The sequence below is a fragment of the Delphinapterus leucas genome, chromosome 8, assembly GCF_059928025.1.
Source record: "Delphinapterus leucas isolate spDelLeu-1000000601 "Yukka" chromosome 8, BTC_Dleu_Yukka2, whole genome shotgun sequence".
Lineage (NCBI taxonomy): Eukaryota > Metazoa > Chordata > Mammalia > Artiodactyla > Monodontidae > Delphinapterus > Delphinapterus leucas.
This window is the reverse complement of record NC_143136.1, coordinates 42900738-42925387: the sequence shown is the minus strand read 5'-3', so window position 1 is coordinate 42925387 and position 24650 is coordinate 42900738. Positions and strand designations below refer to the sequence as shown.

General features: G+C 38.7%; 1 protein-coding gene and 1 long non-coding RNA gene across 25 annotated transcripts in view; one reads left to right on the top strand and one right to left on the bottom strand.

Annotated features, from left to right (window-relative positions):
* Positions 1-20645, bottom strand: part of LOC111171673 (uncharacterized) — a 117664-nt gene extending 97019 nt beyond the window's left edge. For 2 of the 13 annotated variants that reach the window (XR_016394087.1, XR_016394088.1), the window contains exons 1-2: positions 19106-20645; positions 16567-16659 (exon numbers count right to left, since the gene is read on the bottom strand). This is a non-coding gene — a long non-coding RNA (uncharacterized LOC111171673). The remainder of the gene's footprint in view (positions 1-16566; positions 16660-19105) is intronic. The other 11 variants (XR_016394082.1, XR_002643714.3, XR_016394081.1 and 8 more) reach the window with 10 other exon arrangements.
* NABP1 (nucleic acid binding protein 1) overlaps positions 18281-24650 on the top strand; it is a 60898-nt gene continuing 54528 nt past the window's right edge. For 7 of the 12 annotated variants that reach the window (XR_016394077.1, XR_016394076.1, XR_016394072.1 and 4 more), the window contains exons 1-5: positions 18281-18379; positions 19239-19377; positions 21988-22059; positions 23650-23725; positions 24387-24453. Coding sequence is in view for 6 of the 12 variants with exons in the window: in XM_089916552.1 (XP_089772678.1) it covers positions 18298-18379; positions 19239-19377; positions 21988-22059; positions 23650-23725; positions 24387-24453 (436 nt within the window). In the remaining 6 variants the exon portion in view is untranslated. The other 5 variants (XM_022567286.3, XM_089916556.1, XM_089916553.1 and 2 more) reach the window with 5 other exon arrangements.

Below are 24650 nucleotides of genomic sequence, written 5' to 3'. Positions count from 1 at the left end.
GTTTGTGATGCAGCAATAAGTACATGAAAACCTAAGTGAATATCTGTTTCTGGCTGCAGAAAGAGCCTACGACAAAGGCAAATATAAGTGAAAAGCACTTAATTAAGTTTGGTAACTTTTTAATTTTTTTGGGCCGTGCTTCACGGCTTGCGGGATCTTGGTTCCCGACCAGATCAAACCCCGGCCCTGGCAGTGAAAGTGCCGAGCCCTAATCACTGGACCACCAGGGAATTCCCAAGTTTGGTAACTTTTAAAGGGAAATATGAATGTTAGATGAGAAATTGGTAGAACTGGGTATGATTCTCTTTTCATTAACTAGTTTTATGACCTAGAAAAAGTTGCTTAGCCTCTTGGTGGCTCATTTTTCTCAGGTGTAATATGAAGCCCACCCCATGCTCACTCACTCATTCATTTACGAAACACTGATTACCCCTAACTGTTGGGAGATATTGTCATGAGAAGTGAAGTGATAGGAGACTTTGACTTTCTACTTACACATTTTCGTATGATTTGATTTAAAAAATATTATATTACTTTTATAATCAACAAAGATCATAAAGGTGTTATGGGCTGAATTTTGCCCCCCCAAAATTGATATGCTAAAGTCCTAATCCCCAGTAGCTCAGAATGTCACTGTTTTTGAAGATAGGGCCTTTAAAGAGACAAGTTAAAATGTGGTTGTTAGGGTCCTAATCCAGTCTGACTGGTACGAAGCAGGATATTAACCCAATCTGACCAGTGTCCTTATAAGAAGAGGAAATTTGGGTGTATGGACACCAGGGATCCATGTGCACAGAGGAAGGACCATGTGAGGACACAGTGAGAAGGTAGCCATCTGGAAGCCAAGGAGAAAGGCCTCAGAAGAAACAAATCCTGCTGACATTTTGATCTTGGGTTTATAGACTCTGTAACTGTGAGAAAATAAACTTCTGCTGTTTAAACCACCCAGTCTGTAGTATTTTGTTAGGGTAGCCCTAGCAAGTTAATACAGATGTTTTCATCTTGAAACAGAACTAGTACCTTCAATGAGCAGATGGTCCTTATGCTTGAGGTGATCATGTTCAAGTTGGAGGAGAGAGACAGTAACTTTTGATACAATGCAATGTGATAAATGCTGCAGCAGAACCATGTAAAGAATACTATGGGAGTCCAGAGGAGGGAGACCTTACTGGTGATGGAGAGGGAAATGATGGCAGGTCCAGTGGGGAGAGTTTAAGAAACCTATTTTGAGGGTGAGATGCCACCTTCAATGTTGAAGGAGGAGTAGGGACTCTACTCCTAACTACTGGCCTTTCTGCTGACCCTCTGTGCTTGGTCTCAGCAATATGGTGCATTAGTCTCAGATAAGGATTTCAAGAATCAGTAAAATTTCAACAAACACACACACAGAAGTTGGGGAATGGGTATACTGATAGTAGTTTTGCCAATGTTCTATCTTACTTTTTTTTTTTAAAGACATTTAAAATGCTATGCATAGAAAATAGAAACAAAAAAAGAAAAAAAAATGCTATGCATAACATTAAAGATATTTTAACATCTCATAATAAAGGACAGTCTCCTACATTGAATACATTTAGCTTTAAGTTTCTTCCATTGTCCTTGGTCTTTGCACTGCACGTGCATTAGTAGTAGTAGACCAGCATTTGACGGCAACTAGAGTTTCAAGACAACTTTTATTACTCAGGTTATGAAAACAATAATTTCTTTATATGGCAGAAACTAGTTTTTCTCCAAAATCCATACTTCCCTTCTTCCATAGAAATAGAAGTTACACTAGGTACATGGCTACTCAGCTAAAGACTACAGCTTCATCCTCTTTTCACAGTTAGATGTGATTACATGGCTAAGTTTTGGCTGATGGGATGTAAGTAGAAGTAATGGGTAAATTGAAGTTATATGTAATTTCTGGATCATCTCTACCTTAAAAGATAAGTGACTTGCCTTGAAGTTCCTCTCTTTTCCCTTTCCTCAGGCTGGAACACTGAATATCCCCACAACCTAACTTTGACCATGAAGCAATAAATGAAAGGAATATGGGTCCTTGAATGACTCTGTGGAGTAGAGACTCCCTGCCAAGCTGGACTGTTCACCTTACTGTAACATGAGAAAACATGTTATTTAAGCCTCTGCATATAGATGTATACTTTTTGGTGTCTCTTTTGGGGGACAGCTTAGTCTTTACCCTAATGAGCAAGTCCTGCTTTCTCTTGCTTTTATAGTGATATTTGCCTTCCAACTTCCCCTTCAGAAGTCCCATGCTACTTCTATATATCCCATCCATATGGGATACAGAAACTACTAGATCACCAGAGACAGACATTTACATAATAGTTTCCTACTGAAGTGTGGAATTCCCCCAAAGGAGAAGGCCAGTTACCTTCTCACCACTTTTACCTAGTTTCTCGCACACATCTCCACCTTGTTCCTTTGATCTACTTAGACTGCAGTTAAGGGAACCTCTCCCTCGGGAGTTCAGCTGCTCAGCCAATGGACACAGCCCATCTTCAGGACTTTCCATCCTGCCTTTATCACTTCCCTTTTTACCTTCTGAGCACTGTTTCTTTTACTTTCCAGAGAACCAGATAATACGCATTCCCTTTCAAATCATAGACACTTTCAACAAATAGTCATTGAACTGCACTCTATAAGGTATAAAATGATGAAATAGGGAAAGTATCTGACTTTCCAGTCTAGTTGGAAAAAATAGACAAATAAATAGGCAATTATAAATTAAAATACAAAGTTCTAAATTGGAATAAGTATAGTGTGTCATGGAAAGACTCAGAAGAGTCACCTAAACCAGTGTTTGTACAGGAGGGAGTGTGTTCAACAGCATAGAGTGAAATAAAGGCATGGAAAAGGTCAAGTAAATGTGTACATTGGCTGCATAAAACTCTACCCTGTTAATTAGTAATAAGACATCATTCTAAAACTTCAAATAATTGAGAGTATATAAAATAAAAAGTGAAAGTTCTTCCTTCCACACACATTAATCTTACTCCCCATAGTGATTTGTTAATTTTTGGTTCATGTTCTTCCAGATGTATAGATATGAAAATAGATATATGAATATATACCCATGTAGGGTTTTATTTTTCAAAAAACCTAATCATAGTATACATGTTATGCAGCGTCCTTTTTTCCACGTGGACTTATTTCCTTATCATGCATCTATATTTACCTAACTTAAAAATAGTTTATAGACTTGCCTACAAAGGATACACTACCATTTAATAAATCTCTTCCTTTTTGACATTTAGGTTGTTTTCCATTTTTTTCCTTCTAATAGTAGTGTTTCAAGAAACATTCTATCTATTGGACTTAGGGATAACTATTAAGAGAAAAGGATTACAATATCAAGATTCTATACATGCCCAAGATATGATATGTATATGAGAAAAAAAATGAGACATTTTTGGTACGTAAAGTACCAGAAAGTTACCTTCTGCTTTTCTTTCTGGGGAATTTACTTGAGGACTCACTCTAGTAAAATCAAAATCAAAGCAAAACTATATCTCAGGGGTATTTAAGATGTATAAAAACATGAATGAGTAGTTAATCCAGCAAAATTTAGAAGACCAGTATAGAAGATCACAGTGTGGGTCCTGAATGGGGAACTTGGATATTACAAAGAAATTTATATTTCCCAAACTAATGTTTAGGCTTCTTTCGATTCCATACAAACCCTGAGAGGGGTCTATTTTTGAATCATGACAAAATTTTCTAGAAAAATAAGTAAGCAAAAATGGTTAGAGAATGTTTATAAAAGGGGCTGGAGATTGGTACTTGCTTTATCAGATGCTGAAGAATTTTAAATATACAATAGTTAAAGCATGTTAAGTACTGAGAACAGACAGATAAATCAGTGACCCAGAAGTGATAATGTGAACTAGAACTTATAAAATATAAAAAGATAATAAGATAATATATTTTAAAGAAGTTACAAACCTAAGGGTAAGGGATTGTTTCTTTAATAATTAATGTAGGGAAAAAGGAACTTTTTGATGGCTATTTTATTAAAACTTTGTATCACAGAATACATATGGATAGATTAAAGGGTTAAAAATTCAACCATAAAAAATTAGAGAAGCTATAGAAGTTCATATCATCCCTTTATGAGGAAGGACTCCCTCAAGCCAAAAAGCAATGAAAGAAACCATAGGAAAAGACAATAGATTTTACCATAAAAAAATATAAAATTTCCATAGTTCAAAAAAATATATAGATAAAAGGAAAAGGCAAATCCCAAACTGGGAAATATTTGTACAACATACGTTGCAGAAACCAGGGTTACTGTCACTTGTCAAAACTCTAATTTTGGTTAAATCCAATTCTTAGTCTAGTCTGTGCCTAAACCTTCACAGATGAGTGTGCCTGAAGAAAAATACAAAACCATGTGTGCTGGTCTAACTGTAAATTATACTGCTAACTGCTTTCAAGGAAGACTTTAGTCCTGTTCTTTTTTAGTACATGTATTTATTTATTTATTTATGGCTGCATTGGGTCTTCATTGCTGCACACGGGCTTTCTCTAGTTGTGATGAGCAGGGGCTACTCTTCGTTGCGGAGCATGGGCTTCTCATTGCAGTGGCTTCTCTTGTTGCAGAAAATAGGCTCTAGGCGCGCGGGCTTCAGTAGTTGTGGGACGTGGGCTCAGTAGTTTTGGCACACGGGCGGCATGTGGGATCTTCCCGGACCAGGGCTAGAACCCGTGTCCCCTGCGTTGGCAGGTGGATACTTAACCACTGCACCACCAGGGAAGTCCCTAGTCTTGTTCTAAAACTGTAATATCAATACATTCCCCTAGCTCACTCACTCTCCCATGTTCCCTAACAACTATTTAGCACTGTCTTCTCACTTTTCATCATCTCCTCCCCATCTTCACTCTAAATTGGTGATCTTGCTTACAGTGGCAATCAGAAGAGAATTTACACACACCACACCACCATACCCACTAGTATTTCCCCTCCTGTCACAGAAAAATCTACCATGCTCCCATTAACCCCTTCACAAGGGCACTTGCTCCCAACCCTCTCAACTATTCAAGGACACGAATTGTCTCCAGAAATTCCCATTTCTCCCTCTCTCTACTGAAACACTCCCTTCAGCCTCAGTCATGATATTATTTTTCACATCTTAAAAAAAAACTCTCTTCTGTCCCACTTTTCCCTCAAGTTTTTGCACCATTTCTCTCTGCTTTGCAACATACCTTCTAGAAGGAGCTATATACATTTTTTTTTTTTTTTGGCTGTGTTGGGTCTTTGTTGCTGCATGCAGGCTTTCTCTAGTTGCAGCAAGCAAGGGCTACTCTTCGTTGCGGTGCGCGGGCTTCTCATTGCGGTGGCTTCTCTTGCTGCAGAGTATGGGCTCTAGGCATGCAGGCTTCAGAAGCTGTGGTGCGTGGGCTCAGTAGTTGTGGCGCATGGGCTCAGTAGTTGTGGCGCATGGGCTTAGTTGCTCCGCGGCATGTGGGATCTTCCCGGACCAGGGCTCGAACCCGTGTCCCCTGCACTGGCAGGTGGATTCTTAACTGCTGCGCCACCAGGGAAGTCCAGGAGCTATATACACTTGCTTTAACATTTCCAATTCCTCAACTTCTGTTCTCTCTTGAACTCAACCCATTGAGATTTTTACCCCCACGAACTCTACTGCAACTGCTCTTGTCGACATCACTAATGACCTTCGTTTTTCCAAAAGCCAGTGATCAACTCTCAGTTTTATCTCATGTGATCTATCAGCAGCACTTGACACAACAATCACCCCTTCCCAGAAACATGTGATTCACTTGGCATCCAGAACACCATTCTGCTGACTCTCTTCTTCCTGCCTCCCTGTTTTTCATGTCTAAAATGGCCAGGCTGATCTTCCCACAACCCCCAAAACTGTTCCATCTGTAGTCTTCTCCATTTCAGTGAATGACAACTCTGTCTTTCCAGTTGCTCAGACCATCAGTTTGAAAGTCATATTTAATTCATCTCATTTTATCATACTCCACTTCCAACCAGACTGAACCTGTTGGCTCTGTCTTCAAAATATATCCACATGCTGATCACATTTTACCATTGTCACTGCTGCCACCCTGGTGCAAGCCAGTGCACATCTCCGGGATTAATACATAACCTAACTGATTTTCCTACTTCCACACTTGCTCCTTTTGTTCTCCACCCAGCAGTCAGAGTGATACTGTTAAGTCCGATTAGCACATCAGGTCTTTGCTGAACACGTTCCAAAGCCCTCATGTACGATATGCCCCCTCCTTATCCGCATCTTCTACACTCTCTCCTAGCTCACTCCACTTCAGTCCCAGCAGCCTGCTTACTGTTCCTGGAAAAAGCCAGACAGCTTGAGCATTTTCAATGGCTCCTTTCCCTCCTTTGTAGCTTCAGTCAAATATCATCTTCCTCACCCACTCTTTTTAGCCATTCCTGCTAAATCCCTATGCCCTCCTTTGCTTCATTTTTCACCTCAGTACTCACCACCTTCTAATGCCCTATATAATTTTACTGATTTATTATGTCTCTTGCCTGTTTACTGACATTAGAATGTAAGCTCTACAAAGTCAGGGATTTTTGTTTGCATTATTTTTTACTGATGCAGTCCCACTGCTGGCACATAGTAGTTGTTCAATAAAGATTTGTTGAATAAATTAATGAATTATGTTCAATGAACATACAAAGGGCAAATGGGAGTGTAAATCTCTTCAAAATTCCTAAAATATAACTGAACAATACTGTTGTCCCTTGGTATCTGCATAAGATTGGTTCTAGGACCGCACATGGATACCAAAATTTGAGGATACTCGTCCCTTATATAAAATGGCAAATACTATGTCATTTCATATAACCTACGCACACACCCCCATATATTTTAAATCATCTCTAGATTACTTATAATACCTAATACCATGTAAATGCTGTGTAAATAGTTGAAAATACAATGTAAATGCTATGTAAATAGTTGCCCTGCACAGTCAATTCAAGTTTTGCTTTTTGGAACTTTCTGGAATTAAAAAGAATATTTTTTTCCATCCAAGGTTGGTTGAATCCCTGGATGCAGAACCTGCAGATATGGAAGGCCAACTGTACATATCAGAAGTCTTACTTATATACTGAGTAATTTCACTTTTAGAAATTTATCTCAGTGTAGGATTTCCCAAGCTAGTATAAAGGAAATAGGTACTGTTCCAGAATATTAATGGGTATACGAAAAATAAAGAAAATATTCTGAACAACAAAAACAAAAATCTCTTCTAACCTGCTCTGGTTCTCAGACTTGGTTGCACATTATAATTACCTGAGGGGTTTTAAAACATACTGCTGCCTGAATCCCACCTGCAGAGATTCTGATTTAATTAGTTTGGACTTGTCCCTCCTGTCATGATATTAGCAGCCTATGATTAGTACTGAGAACCATTAATTCATTAGAGGTTGTAGATGGTAATCCTGTTCACATCTTTGGGCCTGTATTTTTCCACATACAAAATGAAGGCATTAGAGTACATTATCTGTAAGCATCCTTCCAACTGGGATACTCTATGTTCATACAGGAAAATCTCTTATTTAGGGCTTATAGGAAATATTTGCTGTCTCTTTCTAGTGATTTGTTGGTGTGTGTGTGTATGTGTGTGTGTGTGTGAGTGTGTGAAAGAAGAGCACATGTATCAGCTTTATAATGCTTGAAATAAGAAAGGTATATATTTTTCCTCTAGAGAAACCGAGATAATCAAAATTTCATAAAGAGTCATCAAGCCCTCCACTCCAACAGGTGTCAGGCATGATGTTAGGGGAAACTGTCACATACTTATTGTAGGGCCAACTACAGCAAGAAACAGGACTCTGAAACCAGGAGCGCTGTTTTTTTAAATTGTCATTTGTTTATTTATTTTTATATATGTCTCAGTCTGTCAGGGCTGCTGTAACAGAATACCATAAACTGGTGGCTTATAAACAATAGAAATTGAGAAATATAAATATCTCACAATTCTGGAGGCTGGGAAGTCCAAGATCTAGGCAGTGGCAGATTTGGTATCTGGTGAGAGCCCACCTCCTGGTGCAAAGACATCTGTCATTTGCTGTGTCCTTACATGGTGAAAGGGGCAAGGGAGTTCCTTGGGGTCTATTTTATAAGGGCATTAACCCCATTTATGAGGGCCCTCTGCCTTCTATTCCTAATCACCTCTCAAAGGCCCCAGCTCCAAATACTAAAACGCTGGGGACTAGATTTTAACATACAAGTTCCGGGGGACAGAAACATTCAGTCTATAGCAACATAATACACTGAGAAACATTAGCAAATATCAAATAATTCTTTTTAAAGCATCTAGGTATATAGTATGAAAAGGACTTTTGATCCTACAGAAGCCTTCTTATGCTCACTCTGTGCTCATGATTTCTAGTATTTTTTACAATATCCTTTTAAGTATAAGGTGTATGATATATACTCCAGTTAGATAAATCTTCCACCAATAAAGAAATAATTTTGTTTTATTAGTTTTGAGTTTGGTCAGTTGCCAATAATATTTTGTTTTTTCAGCTGAATAAACGATAAATTCAGGCAGCTATTTACATGTGTGGCACACTTGAAAGAAACTTTTTAGAACACAGAAGCCAAAGTCATTTGCTCTGTCATTAAAAAGATAATGTAGCTGAGTTGAATTAAGCCATTTAGGGATGCATTTCTTCCCAAGGGAAACTACAAAGCTTATTCCTCACAAGCTAACTTCATTGCCCCCACACAATTAGACACTGAAGATCAGATAAAATGGTACTGCACTTATCGCTGTGAACTATAAACCTTCAAAAAAATCCAATTACCCATTTCGATAACCAAAGAAATGCACTTTTTAGAGGGGCCCTGAACCAGGATGGCAGAGTAGAAGGACGTGCTCTCACTCCCTCTTGTGAGAACACCAGAATCACAACTAACTGCTGGACAATCATTGAAAGGAAGACAATGGAACTCACCAAAAAAGATACCTCACATCCAAAGACAAAGGAAAAGCCACAATGAGATGGTAAGAGGGACGCAATCACAGTAAAATCAAATCCCATAACTGCTGGGTGGGTGACTCACAAACTGGAGAACATTTATACCACAGAAGTCCACCCACTGGAGTGAAGGTTCTGAGACCTACTTCAGGCTTCCCAACCTGGGGGTCCAGCAATGGGAGGAGGAATTCCTAGAGAATCAGACTTTGAAGTCTACTGGGATTTGATTGCAGGACTTCGACAGGACTGGGGGAAACAAAGACTCCACTCTTGGAGGGTACACGCAAAATAGTGTGTGCATCGGGACCCAGGGGAAGGAGCAGTGACCCCAGGGGAGACTGAACCAGACTTACGTGCTAGTGTTGGAGGGTTTCCTGCACAGGCCGGGGAGGGTGGGGTGGCTGTGGCTCACCATAGGGACAAGGACACTGGCAGCATAAAATCTGGGAAGTCCTCCTTGGTGTTAGCCCTCCCAGAGTCCCAACCAAAGAGTCCAGGTAGTCTCCAGTGTTGGGTTGCCTCAGGCCAAACAACCAGCAGGGAGGGAACCCAGCCCCACCCATCAGCAGTCAAGTGGATTAAAGTTTTACTGAGCTCTGCCCACCAGAGCAACAGTCAGCTCTACCCACCACCAGTCCCTCCCATCAGGAAACTTGCACAAGCCTCCTAGATAGCCTCATCCACCAGAAGGCAGACAGCAGAAGCAAGAAGAACTACAATCCTGCAGCCTGTGGAACAAAAGCCACATTCACAGAAAGGCAGACAAGATGAAAAGGCAGAGGGCTATGTACCAGATGAAAGAACAAGATAAAACCTCAGAATAACAACTAAATGAAGTGGAGATAGGTAACCTTCCAGAAAAAGAATTCAGAATAATGATAGTGAAGATGATCCAGGACCTCGGAAAAAGAATGGGGGCAAAGATCGATAAGATGCGAGAAATGTTCAACAAAGACCTAGAAGAATTAAAGAACAAACAAACAGAGAGGAACAATACAATAACTGAAATGAACGCTACACTAGAAGGAATCAATAGCAGAATAACTAAGGCAGAAGAACGGATAAGTGACCTGGAAGACAGAATGGTGGAATTCACTGCTGTGGAACAGAATAAAGAAAAAAGAATGAAAAGAAATGAAGACAGCCTGAGAGACCTCTGGGACAACATTAAATGTAACAACATTCACATTATAGGGGTCCCAGAAGGAGAAGAGAGAGAGAAGGGACCAGAGAAAATATTTGAACAGATTATAGTCGAAAACTTCCCTAATATGGGAAAGAAAATAGACACCCAACTCCAGGAAGCACAGAGAGTCCCATACAGGATAAATCTAAGGAGAAACATGCTGAGACACATAGTAATCAAATTGGTAAAAATTAAAGACAAAGAAAAATTATTGAAAGCAGCAAGGGAAAAACAACAAATAACATACAAGGGAACTCCCAAAAGGTTAACAGCTGATTTCTCAGCAGAAACTCTACAAGCCAGAAGGGAGTGGCATGATATACTTAAAGTGATGAAAGGGAAGATCCTACAACCAGGATTATTTTACCCGGCAAGGATCTCATTCAGATTCAATGGAGAAATCAAAAGCTTTACAGACAAGCAAAAGCTAGGAGAATTCAAACCAGCACCAAACCAGCTCTACAACAAATGCGAAAGGAACTTCTCTAAGTGGGAAACACAAGAGAAGAAAAGGAACTACAAAAACAAACCCAAAACAATTAAGAAAATGGTCATAGGAACATACATATCGATAATTACCTTAAACGTGAATGGATTAAATGCTCCAACCAAAAGACACAGGCTTGCTGAATGGACACAAAAACAAGACCCATATATATGTTGTCTACAAGAGACCCACTTCAGACTTAGGGACACATACAGACTGAAAGTGAGGGGATGGAAAAAGATATTCCATGCAAATGGAAATCAAAAGAAAGCTGCAGTAGCAATACTCATTTCAGATAAAATAGACTTTAAAATAAAGAATGTTACAAGAGACAAGGAAGGACACTACATAATGATCAGGGGATCAATCCAAGAAGAAGATATAACAATTATAAATATATATGCTCCCAACATAGGAGCACATCAATACACAAGGCAACTGCTAACAGCTATAAAAGAGGAAATCGACAGTTACACAATAATAGTGGGGGACTTTACCACCTCACTTACACCAATGGACAGATCATCCAAAATGAAAATAAATAAGGAAACATAGGTTTTAAATGACACAATAGACCAGATAGATTTAATTGATATTTATAGGACATTCCATCCCAAAACAGCAGATTACACTTTCTTCTCAAGTGTGCACGGAACATTCTCCAGGATAGATCACATCTTGGGTCACAAATCAAGCCTCAGTAAATTTAAGAAAATTGAAATCATATCAAGCATCTTTTCTGACCACAAGGATATGAGATTAGAAATGAATTACAGGGAAAAAAATGTAAAAAACACAAACACATGGAGGCTAGACAATACATTACTAAATAACCAAGATATCACTGAAGAAATCAAAGAGGAAACAAAAAAATACCTAGAGACAAATGACAATGAAAACACAACAATCCAAAACCTATGGGATGCAGCAAAAGCAGTTCAAAGAGGAAAGTTTATAGCTATACAAGCCTATCTCAAGAAACAAGAAAAATCTCAAATAAACAATCTAACCTTACACCTAAAGGAACTAGAGAAAGAAGAACAAACAAAACCCAAAGTTAGCAGAGGGAAAGAAATCATAAAGATCAGAGCAGAAATAAATGAAATAGAAACAAACAAAACAATAGCAAAGATCAATAAAACTAAAAGCTGGTTCTTTGAGAAGATAAACAAAATTGATAAACCATTAGCCAGACTCATCAAGAAAAAGAAGGAGAGGACTCAAATCAATAAAATTAGAAATGAAAAAGGAGAAGTTACAACAAGCACCGCAGAAATACAAAGCATCCTAAGAGACTACTACAAGCAACTCTGTGCCAAGTAAATGGACAACCTGGAAGAAATGGACAAATTCTTAGAAAGCTATAACCTTCCACGACTGAACCAGGAAGAAACAGAAAATATGAACAGATGAATCACAAGTAATGAAATTGAAACTGTGATTAAAAATCTTCCAACAAACAAAAGTCCAGGACTAGATGGCTTCACAGGTGAATTCTATCAGTCATTTAGAGGAGAGCTAACACCCATCCTTCTCAAACTCTTCAAAAAATTGCAGAAGAAGCAACACTCCCAAACTCATTCTATGAGGTCACCATCACCCTGATACCAAAACCAGACAAAGATACTCCAAAAAAAGAAAATTACAGACCAATATCACTGATGAATATACATGCAAAAATCCTCAACAAAATACTAGCAAACAGAATCCAACAACACATTAAAAGGATCCTATACCACGATCAAGTGGGATTTATCCCAGGGATGCAAGGATTCTTCAATATATACAAATCAATCAGTGTAATACACCATATTAACAAACTGAAGAAGAAAAACCATATGATCATCTCAATAGATGCAGAAAAAGCTGTTGACAAAATTCAACACCCATTTATGATAAAATCTCTCCAGAAAGTGGGCATAGAGGGAAGCTACCTCAACATAATAAAGGCCATATACGACAAACCTACAGCAAACATCATTCTCAATGTTGAAAAACTGAAAGCATTTCCTCTAAGATCAGGAACAAGACAAGGATGTCCACTCTCGCCACTATTATTCAACATAGTTTTGGAAGTCCTAGCCACAGCAATCAGAGAAGAAAAAGAAATAAAAGGAATACAAATTGGAAAAGAAGAAGTAAAACTGTCACTGTTTGCAGATGACATGATACTATACATAGAGAATCCTAAAGATGCCACCAGAAATCTACTAGAGCTAATCAATGAATTTGGTAAAGTTACAGGATACAAAATTAATGCACAGAAATCTCTTGCATTCCTATACACTAATGATGAAAAATCTGAAAGAAATTAAGGAAACACTCCCACTTATCATTGCAACAAAAAGAATAAAATACCTAAGAACAAACCTACCTAGGAATACAAAAGACCTGTATGCAGAAAACTATAAGACACTGATGAAAGAAATTAAAGATGATACCAACAGATGGAGGGATATACCATGTTCTTGGATTGGAAGAATCAATATTGTGAAAATGACTATACTACCCAAAGCAATCTACAGATTCAGTGAAATCCCTATCAAATTACCAATGGCATTTTTTACGGAACTACAACAAAAAATCCTAAAATTTGTATGGAGACACAAAAGACCCCGAATAGGTAAAGCAATCTTGAGGGAAAAAAACGGAGCTGGAGGAATCAGACTCCCTGCCTTCAGACTATACTACAAAGCTATAGTAATCAAGACAATATGGTACTGGCACAAAAACAGAAACAAAAATCAGTGGAACAAGATAGAAAGCCCAGAGATAAACCCACACACCTATGGTCAACTAATCTATGACAAAGGAGGCAAGTATATACAATGGAGAAAAGACAGTCTTTTCAGTAAGTGGTGCTGGGAAAACTGGACAGCTACATGTAAAAGAATGAAATTAGAACACGCCCTAACACCATACACAAAAATAAATTCAAAATGGATTAGAGACCTAAATGTAAGACCAGACACTATAAAACTCTTAAAGGGAAACATTGGAAGAACACGCTTGAACATAAATCACAGCAAGATCTTTTTTGATCTACCTCCTAGAGTAATGGAAATAAAAACAAAAATAAACAAATGGGATTAAATGAAACTTCAAAGCTTTTGCTCAGCAAAGGAAACCATAAACACGATGAAAAGACAACCCTCAGAATGGGAGAAAAATATTTGCAAATGAATCAATGGACAAAGGATTAATCTCCAAAATATATAAAGAGCTCATGCATCTCCATATTAAAAAAACAAACAACCCAATCCAAAAATGGGAAGAAGATCTAAATAGACATTTCTCCAAAGAAGACATACAGATGGCCAAGAAGCACATGAAACGCTGCTCAACATGACTAATTACTAGAGAAATGCAAATCAAAACTACAATGAGGTATCACCTCACACCAGTTAGAATGGGCATCATCAGAAAATCTACAAACAACAAATGCTCGAGAGGGTGTGGAGAAAAGGGAACCCTCTTGCACTGTTGGTGGGAATGTAAATTGATACAGCCACTTTGGAGAACAGTATGGAGGTTCCTTAAAAAACTAAAAATAGAACTACCATATGAGCCAGCAATACCACTACTGGGCATATACCCTGATAAAACCATAATTCAAAAAGAGTCATGTACCACAATGTTCATTGCAGCACTATTTACAATAGCCAGGACATGGAAGCAACCTAAGTGTCCATCGACAGATGAATGGATAAAGAAGATGTGGTACATATATACAATAGAATATTACTCAGTCATAAAAAGGAACAAAATTGGGTCATTTGTTGAGACATGGATGGATCTAGAGACTGTCATACAGAGTGAAGTAAGTCAGAAAGCGAAAAACAAATATCGTATATTAACGCATATATGTGGAACGTAGAAAAATGGTACAGATGAACCAGTTTTCAGGGCAGAAATTGAGACACAGATGTGGAGAACAAATGTATGGACACCAAGGGTGGAAAGCGGTGGGGGGATGGGGGTGGTCGTGTGATGAACTGGGTGATTGGGATTGACATGTATACACTGATCTGTATAAAATGGATAACTAATAAGAACCTGCTGTATAAAAAAATAAATAAAATTCAAAAATTAATAAAAAAAGAAATGCACTTTTTATGGAAAATAACCTGTTTTGGAAAAAAGGTCATTGTATGTAACAGACAGTTGGTTTTAAATTCCAGCTTCATAAGTTAGTATATAAAATGAGAAAACCCAGTTCACATGAATTATTAAGTAATATATAAATAAGTATACAGTGCTTTTAAGGTAAAATGCCTGGTACATAGCAAATCCTCAAGGCATGTCAGCATTTACCATTCTAGAGATGATTTGTGTTTAAATATTACTAAACATTACTTATGAGGCTTTTGATTAAATGTTTTAAAGAAGATTAAGACCTTTTTATTTTTGACTTTGCCAGTTATGCTACAAAGTGGATTATCTCTGTAATGTGAGAACACTGTAGTTCTTGTTAATTTTTTTTATTGTTAGTTTCACTGCACAATATATCTAGTATCAAATAGTATTTGGCCAGGTATTTTATTGATGTTGTAATAGTTTAAAATAGACGAATAGTACAAAGAAAGTGAAAATGACCACTGGGGTCCCAGAAACCAGAACCTGCTAGTGAGCACGGGTAGTGGGTGGTGGGCAAACTTATGCACAAGATTCTAATGGATGCCCTTCGGTATTTTACTGGATCTGACCAAGCAATATCTTCTTTACACGGAGTAGTGGTGTTGAGCTTCTGGGCATAAACCTCTCATCATCTCAGAATAAGTCTGTGTTTGGGCTATGAAAATGTGGAAAGCCCACAAACAGTCTTAGAAGCAAGACCACGAAGTAATCCTGCAAAGACAGTAAAGCAGCAGCAATATAGTCATTACGCTCTAACTGGCTGGGCATTGATGGATCTTTGTTTATTTCACTGAATGGTAATATTAGGAAAGATTATTTAGGTGCTCTTCTAGACATCTCCTTTCCTTTTTTTTTTTTTTTTAATTAACCACCACCCTTGAGGAGTGATCGAGGATAGTTTAAACCAACTGACCTGGGTTGAAGAGTTCCTAAACTGCCCACACCATCTTGTTTCTCAAGACTGCCTTTAGTTTTGGTGAATGAGAAAGCACTTGTTGCCATTTCCTTTCTGAGAACTGCTGAGTTAGGAGGAAAGGAAGTGAGAGATGTTCGACTGAATTCTGTCCTGTGGGGGAAGTGCAGGGCTGGGCTGGGCTGTGCCTCTGAGCACAAGCTTCTACTTTTGTGGGGCTGGCTTCCCAAGTGTCTGGTTCCTCTTTCTAAATGTCTGTAAAATTGGTTTGAGCAGTCCTACCTAATCCCCTTTCTGGGAACAAATGACCCAGGGTTCAGGGAGTGGCTAACTTTCTTTGCCTAAACTCTGGGCCAGATTGGGAGTCTATGGGAGCCCTGACGTTGGATGTGGTTCTGCCTTAACTCACATGTTTCATCATTGTTTTACTGGATATTGAAATCATGCTTATAATATTATGTTACACCATTTTCCAGCATTACGTCAGTGTCTTTGGCACACTGGACCTTATTTGTCCATGAATTGAAAGCTTCTGCTTCCTTAAGAATGTATTGACTCCCCTGTTAATGTTGTGATTATCGTTGAAACTCATTTCTTGTGCTGTAATATTATCTATGCTGTTTGTTTGCAGGTGTTTGGGAAGTGGTGTGGTTGAGCTAAAAATATTCAGAAAGATTCAAAGAAAAAGTCTTCTGCCACACAAATTCTCTGATAGTCTTCTCAACGTATCTGTTACCATCTCAAATAGTTAATTACATGATTCTCTAAAGCCCTATAGATATATGTTGCTGCTAATACTTGATTTAGTCTGTTTTTGACTCATAATTCCACTACTGCAATTTAAGTCTAAAAATTACCTTTAGGCCGGAAGGCTCTGCGGTCAAGATTGCCTAGATTCAAAACTCAGTTTGGCCTTCTCCAGCTATGCGGTCTCAGGTGAATTTCATCATCTGTAAAATGGGTATAAAAATTAGCAATCACCAAGTAGAATTGTAGAAAAGATTAAGTAATCACAGCTTAAGCTACTATTGTCTCCTTTTCTTTAATCATAGAAAATAGGCAAGGGGAAAATATTTATTATCTACTATTTGCTAGGCACTATTATGAGCCCATGCAATCCTCTGTGAGGTAGACATCCTTTTATTTTCAGATGATTAAATTATGACTAGAAAGCTTAATCAACTGTCCTAAAGGTCACACAGCTAGTAAATCGTTCACACCTAGGTTTGCTTCTAAAGCATATGTCTTTTTCACTACACAACATAAAGAAAACTTTATTCATCTTTTCCCTCCCCAGGTTATAATGTTTCAGGGTCTCCCACCGTTGTCACACAATTATTTTGTATGTACGAAAACAACTGCATGACTTGATAGCTCATGAAATGACATGGAGGAAACTTAAATACATATTACTAAGTGAAAGAAGTCAGTATGAAAAGGCTACATACTGTTATGATTTCAACTATATGACATACTGGAAAATGAAGACAGTAAAAATATCAGTAGTTGCCAGGGGTTAGGGGAGAGGGAAGGATGAGTAGGTGGCACACATAAGATTTTCAGGGCAGTGAAACTACTCTGTATGATACTTTATTGGTGAATACATGTTATTGTACATTTGTCAAAAACCATAAAATGTACAACACCAAGAACCAACCCTAAGGTAAATTATATGGACTTTGGGTGATGATGTGTTAATGTAAGTTCATCAGCTACAACAAAGGTACCACTCTGGGGGGAATATTGATAATGGGGAGAGGTTATACCTGTGTCGGGGTAGAGAGTGTAAGGGAAATCTCTGTACCTTCCTCTCTAACATAAAACTACTCTAAAAAATAGTCTATTAAAAAACAAACAAGCATAAAGAAAAGCAACATGGGTAAGCGATGTAATCTAGAGAAGGGTAAGGAAAAATAATACATTTGCAAAGGAATTTAACTACTTGTCTATCTGCCTAGCATTATAGAGTGAAAAGTACCAAGACTAGGTTGGACAACTTGTGTTGACGCCCTGCTTGCTCACAAAGTTCCTGGGTGACCTTCAGCAAACTACCTCACCTTTCTGGATCTCAATTTTAAATATGCTTAAAATGGGGCGGTTGAGTTGATCTCTAACTTCCTTTCCGGCCCTAAAATTCCTGCCTTACAGCTAAGGACCCATCCCTACCTTTTTTTTTCTTTCAACCCAGACCAGCCACCCTAGCCTGAACCTTGTTCTTACTCTACTGCATACTTTTTGGCGTACCCACTGGGTCCTAAAACACAGCAACCGTTCGCAGTGACTGCGAAACTAAAGGGCAGGGGGGCGGGAGGACTGAACTCTGAGGGGAAAAAAAAAATGCATGAAAACCCAGAAGACTGACAGCAAGTGATAGAAACCTTTAGATGGAAGACTAGGCAGGGTAGAGCCGACGCTGCGCAGCGACGGCGGAAGCTGGAGGAGGGTGGGGCGGAGCCGAGATCCGATTGGACGGCTGAGGGGGCGGGGCCCGCGCTGACATGCCGGGGAGGAAAGAGGGAGGCTGCGCTGGCGTCGCCTGCCTGTTTCCGCCCCTTGGCTTCCCCGGAGCCTGGAGGGCGGGGCTCGCCATGGGACGTCACAAGAGGCGGGGCGACCCGGGGGTCCAGCCGGCGCGCGGGCGCGTTCCGCAGTCGGTGTTTGGTACTCTGGGTGCGTGGTAGTTTGGTTTCTGCTCCGGGTTCGCTGTCACAGCCCGTCACTCCCCGGAGCCCGGGACAGACAGGGCAACGCCCGTGTGTGTGTGTGTGAGCGGGACTCAGGGCAGAGGCGTCCTCTCGCTGTCTTTTTTTCTTCCTTTTATCCAAAGAAGGGGGCAGTTCTCGCGCTTGCCTTCCTGTCGCCCCGTTGGGAGCGGGGTTGGTGTGCGGAGTGGTTCGTCTTTTTTTGTTTTAAACTTGTGAGCGTTTTTGGTTTTGTTTTTATTTTTTTCCTCCCCTTTTTTTAGGCTCAGTGCCGTCTGGACTGGTTTCATTGGTCCCTGACTAACCGCTTTCTGCCCCTTCTCTCGCCACCCCCGCCCAAGGTCGCCCCTCTGCCCTCGCCCCTGGCCCGGGGGGTGGGAAGCTTTGTCAGGCTCCCTGCCCACTCGAGTCTCCGCAGCGTAGCAGCACCTGCTTCAGTATGAACGGGGTCAACGACCCCCCTCTTTTTATAAAAGATATTAAGCCCGGACTGAAAAACTTAAATGTCGTCTTTATTGTGCTGGAGATAGGTAAGTGGGGTCCGCAGCCCGCCTCGCCGCCCTGTGTGCGTCCCGGGACAGGAGGGAAGGGCGCCGCCGCCGCGAGCCGGGGGCTCCCGTCCCCCTTTCCTCCCTTTCCTCTCCCCTCCCCCATCCACGTGGCCCCGTTGGCCCGAGCTGGGGCCGTAGCCTACCTGCAGCGAGAACCCGGGGCTCGACCTCTTCCCTCCTTTCAGGTGCATTTTGATCCCGGAGGAGGAGTTAGCTTTTTGGAAGTCCTCATTATCTAATACATCCCTCCCCATTTTGATTTTTAAATCCTCACAGGACGCGTGACCAAAACCAAAGACGGCCATGAAGTGAGATCATGCAAAGTAGCAGATAAAACTGGCAGCATCACTATTTCCGTGTGGGATGAAATCGGAGGTCTTATACAGCCAGGGGATATTATTCGGTTGACCAGAGGGTAGGTGTGCATAAAAGGGTTGGGGGATCAGAGTGCCTCCCAAGTAGGAGTCTGCGGAATCGGAATTGGCTGATGCCCGGGACCTTGGCAAGTTCTAAAATTTCATCTTTTCTGTGGGCCGCCCCGAGGATTTTTAAGCCCCTTCAGTGTTAACCTTAGGTGATGGACGGCATTGGGATGTAACACCTTCGCCTTTAAAAGCAGTCAGTTTCAGCCGAATCTAAACAACCCCACCCTCAGTTTACAGATTAAGTAGATTTTTAAATACTGTTCTGGGATTACTGAGTCTTTTTAGTAGATTGTTAAAACTAACATAATCAGTACTTCATCTTTTTCATAAACTATTTAATATAGTTGTCACTTAGCTTTTTTTCCAACCTTTTCCCCTTTTTAATGACTTTTGAGATCCTGCCCGTATTTTATTTGTATACTCATTTAGACAGTGTGGACGTAAATCGAGATTGTAGCTGGAGAATTTAGTAGGTTTTGTAGTGTGTCAGATTTGTACTCGGATGTAAAAGTTGAGAGAGGAAGTTTACAATATCTGGAAGTCACGTTCTTGAAAATAATTTCTTGTGCCTACTGCTGTAAGGTCAATGTTGTACAAAAACAAAATGATGTGCAGAAAATGTTTGGCAGAAAGATGTCTATGATACCTCTGTCCAAAAGAGTTAGTTGGCAGATTGGCTTTTAAAAATAATTTACTACAACCTTTTTTTTTTTGATTAGTAATTAGACTGCCTTTAAAGATTTACCAAGTATTAGGAGGATAAAATGCCAGAAAGGGGTCTTAAAAATAGATTTTGGAAGCTTTGTGGTCAGTAGAATTGTAATAATTCATTGGTCATAACTGTAGGAAAAGTGGGTGGAGATTGACGTTGGCAAAGTAAATAGAATCTCAGAAAAGTGTTGGATCACCCTGAAAGTAGGAGCTTAGAGCCCTTTGATAGTATTTTACAGGTCTTACAACATCTTCAGGAAGTGAGGCATAGTATCATCAAAGAAGGAAGTGAGAGTCAGGACATTTTTTTTCTTATACACTGACTCATTATGACACTGGCTATGTCTTTTAAACTTCCACATCTTTAACTTGCACAAAAGAGAATTTCTACCTGGGAGGATATGGTAAGAATTAGCATAATTAAAGTTTTTTGGCTGCCAAAGTATCTCATCCAGTGATTAGAAGTTATTTTATACACTGTAAACGGCATCTCTTTTCAATTATTTCGTATTTTGTAGTCACGGAAAATACATAGATGTGTCCATGAAAAAAACTGGAAAAACTAAGTCAGTAGCCTTATAGTATCTATAGGATTTTAAGGAGTATAGTTACCAAGGAGTACAGTTTAAAGGAAAATTCAAAACCAAAGAAACTCTACTGTTACTTCAGTGTAACCTTGAAGTTATTACAGTTTTCAACTTCCTTTTCTGTAAAATGGGAATATTTATACCTTACTAAAGTAACATATCTAGCAGAGTCTGGCCCATTGTAAGGCCCTTAAATTCTGGTTGAATCTAGCTTTTGAAGAAAGGTATACAGCTCAATAATGGTAATTTGAATATTGGGATGCATATCAGAAAACCCTGCAAACATTGATCTCATTCCTGAAATAAGTGAAAGTTAAATGTTTTAGTTGTAGTGACTTCAAATTTTCTCTCAAAATAGGCATTAATTTTTACTTTAGTAAGGTGAAATATTAGTGCACTGTCTCCTAAGTCACTTTTTGTGTAACTTAAAAGTGGTGAATGGAGTCTTTAATAAATAACCTTTACTAAATGAAGAGAAATATATAATGTGAAATGAGAAAAATTTTATTAACCTGTATTAAAAGATGAACTATCATTATACTTAAGCAATATTTGGTTATAATTTATCTTTCTAAATCATGAAGTTACCATAGTAGTTGTACAAAGAACCACTGAAAACCAAGCCTTGGGTTTATTTTATAATATTGATTAATTTACATTTGTCTTAGATTTGTGAATAGGATTATTTTATCTAATGATGCTTCCTGCATTCAAAATTGTTCTCAGTAAATAATTGTTCAGCCAAGTTGTTGCTAAAAACTGGGAATTTGGAAAAGCAGATAAGCGAAAGATTTGTGATCATGGTTTTTTAGCCCCTTGATTAAATTTTACTAAATTTTCAGTAGCTTAGGAATAACACATACTAGCCTATGTGTTTTATGGAGGCAAAGGAAAAAATATATCAGTATCTGGTAGACCAAGTACATGCGTGTAAAAGTAAACACTAGGATGTTGATTTTATATGCCCTGTGTTTGAAAAGTAATTCTGCTTGAATCTCTGCAGTTTGAATGTTCTCCCTTTCTTAATTGACTAAAGATGTGATCTTTGGAGTATAACAATGCTTGCTTTGCAAAAAGATTTCTATTTTCTAGAGTTAGTTATTGTTTATATAATTATGTCAAAATTTGGCGGTAGAGTTTTCTTTGCATTATTCCTTAGTAAGTAACAAGTTAATCAATGGTAGATACAGGGTTTGAGCCCCGCCTGCACCCCAATACAAAAAAAAAGTATAAAGATTTATTTGATTTAAGTAGAAGGAAATATACATATTTCCATAGAACTGATGTTTCTTTTCTTTCTAGGTATGCATCCATGTGGAAAGGATGTCTGACACTTTATACTGGAAGGGGTGGAGAACTTCAAAAAATTGGGGAGTAAGTATCAAGATGCATTTCATATAATTGAATAAATTACAAATAATATGTACAGAATAACTGGTAGGTATAAACTATCAACCTATTTGTTGACTTTTTGACTGTAAACTGAATGCTTGCAGCAGCTTAACTTTGCATGTATGTGCTAGTTTAACACCTATCAGTACTGTTTCCTGTGGTTGAGAATGTCAGTTTTTCCTGGCAAAGAGCATTAAGAAGCTGCACTTGAGACAATCCCCAGTGGGACCGTTTCTGTAGGCTTTGGGAATGTATATCTTTCAGATGTCACAAATGCCATTTGAAGTAAGTTCTGTATGTAAAAGGACTTGCAGCAATGACATTTGAAGTCCTGTATTTATCCACAGTCTAGGTACCGTACAGGCAGCCACAATGCAAGCTTCTATAAACTACTACCGTGGTAATCTCCACCCTGACTTGGAGGAACCATCCTCTCTAGGGGTGTAAAGGTAATTCAGCCTCCATGCTGGCCTAGACATTTGGGATGTACTCATAAAGTATGGTGTAGGCAATGAGCCAAATCATAAAATCCATTCTGTTTGGTTAATGCCTGACATCAACTTAATGCCTGTCAAAATAGAGGATATCTAAAGAGAGAAGCCACAAATGGCACCACAAATAAATAAATAAATAAAAGAAGGAAGGAAGAATGTGTTCTACACTACAGGAATAAGATACTTTGGGAAAAATAAGCAATCTTGCTAGCTTTTAAAGATCAGAAACTGGTAACACTTTGCTTTCGCTTAGGAGGAAAATTAGGATTCACTTATGTTCGTACTTAGAGTAGTAGTAGAGCAATGTGTTATGAGAGGTCTTAGCATCAATATTACAGAAAGATTGAGGATCCTGTTCTGACTTTCATGTATACAGAGGTATTTATAATAATGGAGGTCAGTTATGTGAAGAACCACTGGGGGTCACTCAATACATAGTGACTTTCAGTCCAGGAGTTACCAAAACTGATTCTGATTTATTTGTGGGTTTTGTGGGTTGAGGAGCTAAGAAAATGCTTGTGTGTAATGTTTATCAATATACACCATAGTCAGCTGATAAGAAGCATTGGGATAAACCGTGTCTTGATAGCCAGTTGTCTTTATTCATGCCTGCAATATCCACTTTTAACCTTGAATGATTATCTTTGCAGATTCACAGTGATTGGTCAAAGAGGGACGGGATGAAAGTGTGTGAGTGGATCAGTGCAAATCCATCACCATTGCTGGAAAAACTCTGGAACCCTAATAAACATGGTTCAGAGGCATCAATCAGCCTATGTGGAAAAACAGGACAAAGATGTGTTTCTGTGTCCCTGATCTTTGATAAGGACAGAAGAAGAATTAAAATACAAAATAGAATGTTTTAAACATTGTAGGCAATCAAATATTTGATTTTTTTTTTTAATGAAACATAAGCATTTAGAAAGTTTTTGTTGTAAATGAATAGAGTTAGTTAACATATTGCTGTTTGGTAATTCATTTGACATCTACAGTCTTTATTCCTGAAAGTTATGCATGTTATGTAAAGAAAGGTTGATTATTTCAGAAGTCATTCAAATTGTCCTTTATTGTCTTTCAGATTTTGTATGGTTTATTCAGAAGTGCCAAATTTCAGTGAACCTAACCCAGATTATCGAGGACAGCAGAACAAAGGGGTAATTAATCCAAATGTATTGTCTGTTTTTATGATTAGGCTAATTTTAACTACGTACTATAAATCTGTGGCTAGGTTGCCAAGCTCTTCATACCCTAAGTATAATGGAGACAATTTTTAAAAGAATCTTTTTAAAGATTCTTTAATGGAATTCTTTTCCATTTTATATGGTTTGTGAGTGAGTCTGTATAGGTATCTGTAGTATCGTATATGAAATGTACAGTCAGCCCTCCATATCCATGGACCATTCAACCACCTGGGATTGCACTGGTTGAATTTGCTTATGCAGAATGTTCCTATACAGAGGGCTGACTACAGTATGCCACATTGCACAAGAAACTTCAACATCTTCAGATTTTGGTATCTGGGGGGTCCTGGAACCAATCCCCCTGAGATACTGAGGGACGACTGTATGTGCCATTTAGCAGTTTAGCACTTTTGAGGAGCAGGGAGTAATATCAGGAAGGTGTAAGATGTAACAGAAGCTTTGAAAGGTCTGGAAACACTCCTGAATATTTTAACATTGAAAGGACTTGGAGAAATCTTTTTAAATTGTTTAAAAACCCTTGAAAGTTTAAAAAAAAACAATGGCTACAACATGTTATAATAATATGGTTTTTTGAAAATCTTCATTTGATTACATTAAGGCATTTTTTTAATAGGCACACAGTGAACAGAAGAATAATTCCATGAATAGTAATATGGGTACAGGTACATTTGGACCAGTGGGTAAGATTTTTTTTTTTTGGTATATTTGTGATCAGGTGTAAGAATTAAGGGAATCTGTCTTATGAAAATATAACTGATTTTTCTAGAAAGCAGATTCCCTCTTAAGCTAATTTATTGAGCACAGTCTATATTTAAACATTTGGGCCAGTTACTGGGTGAACGTTGGCTAATAATAAATCTAAGTTTTGGTGATTCAT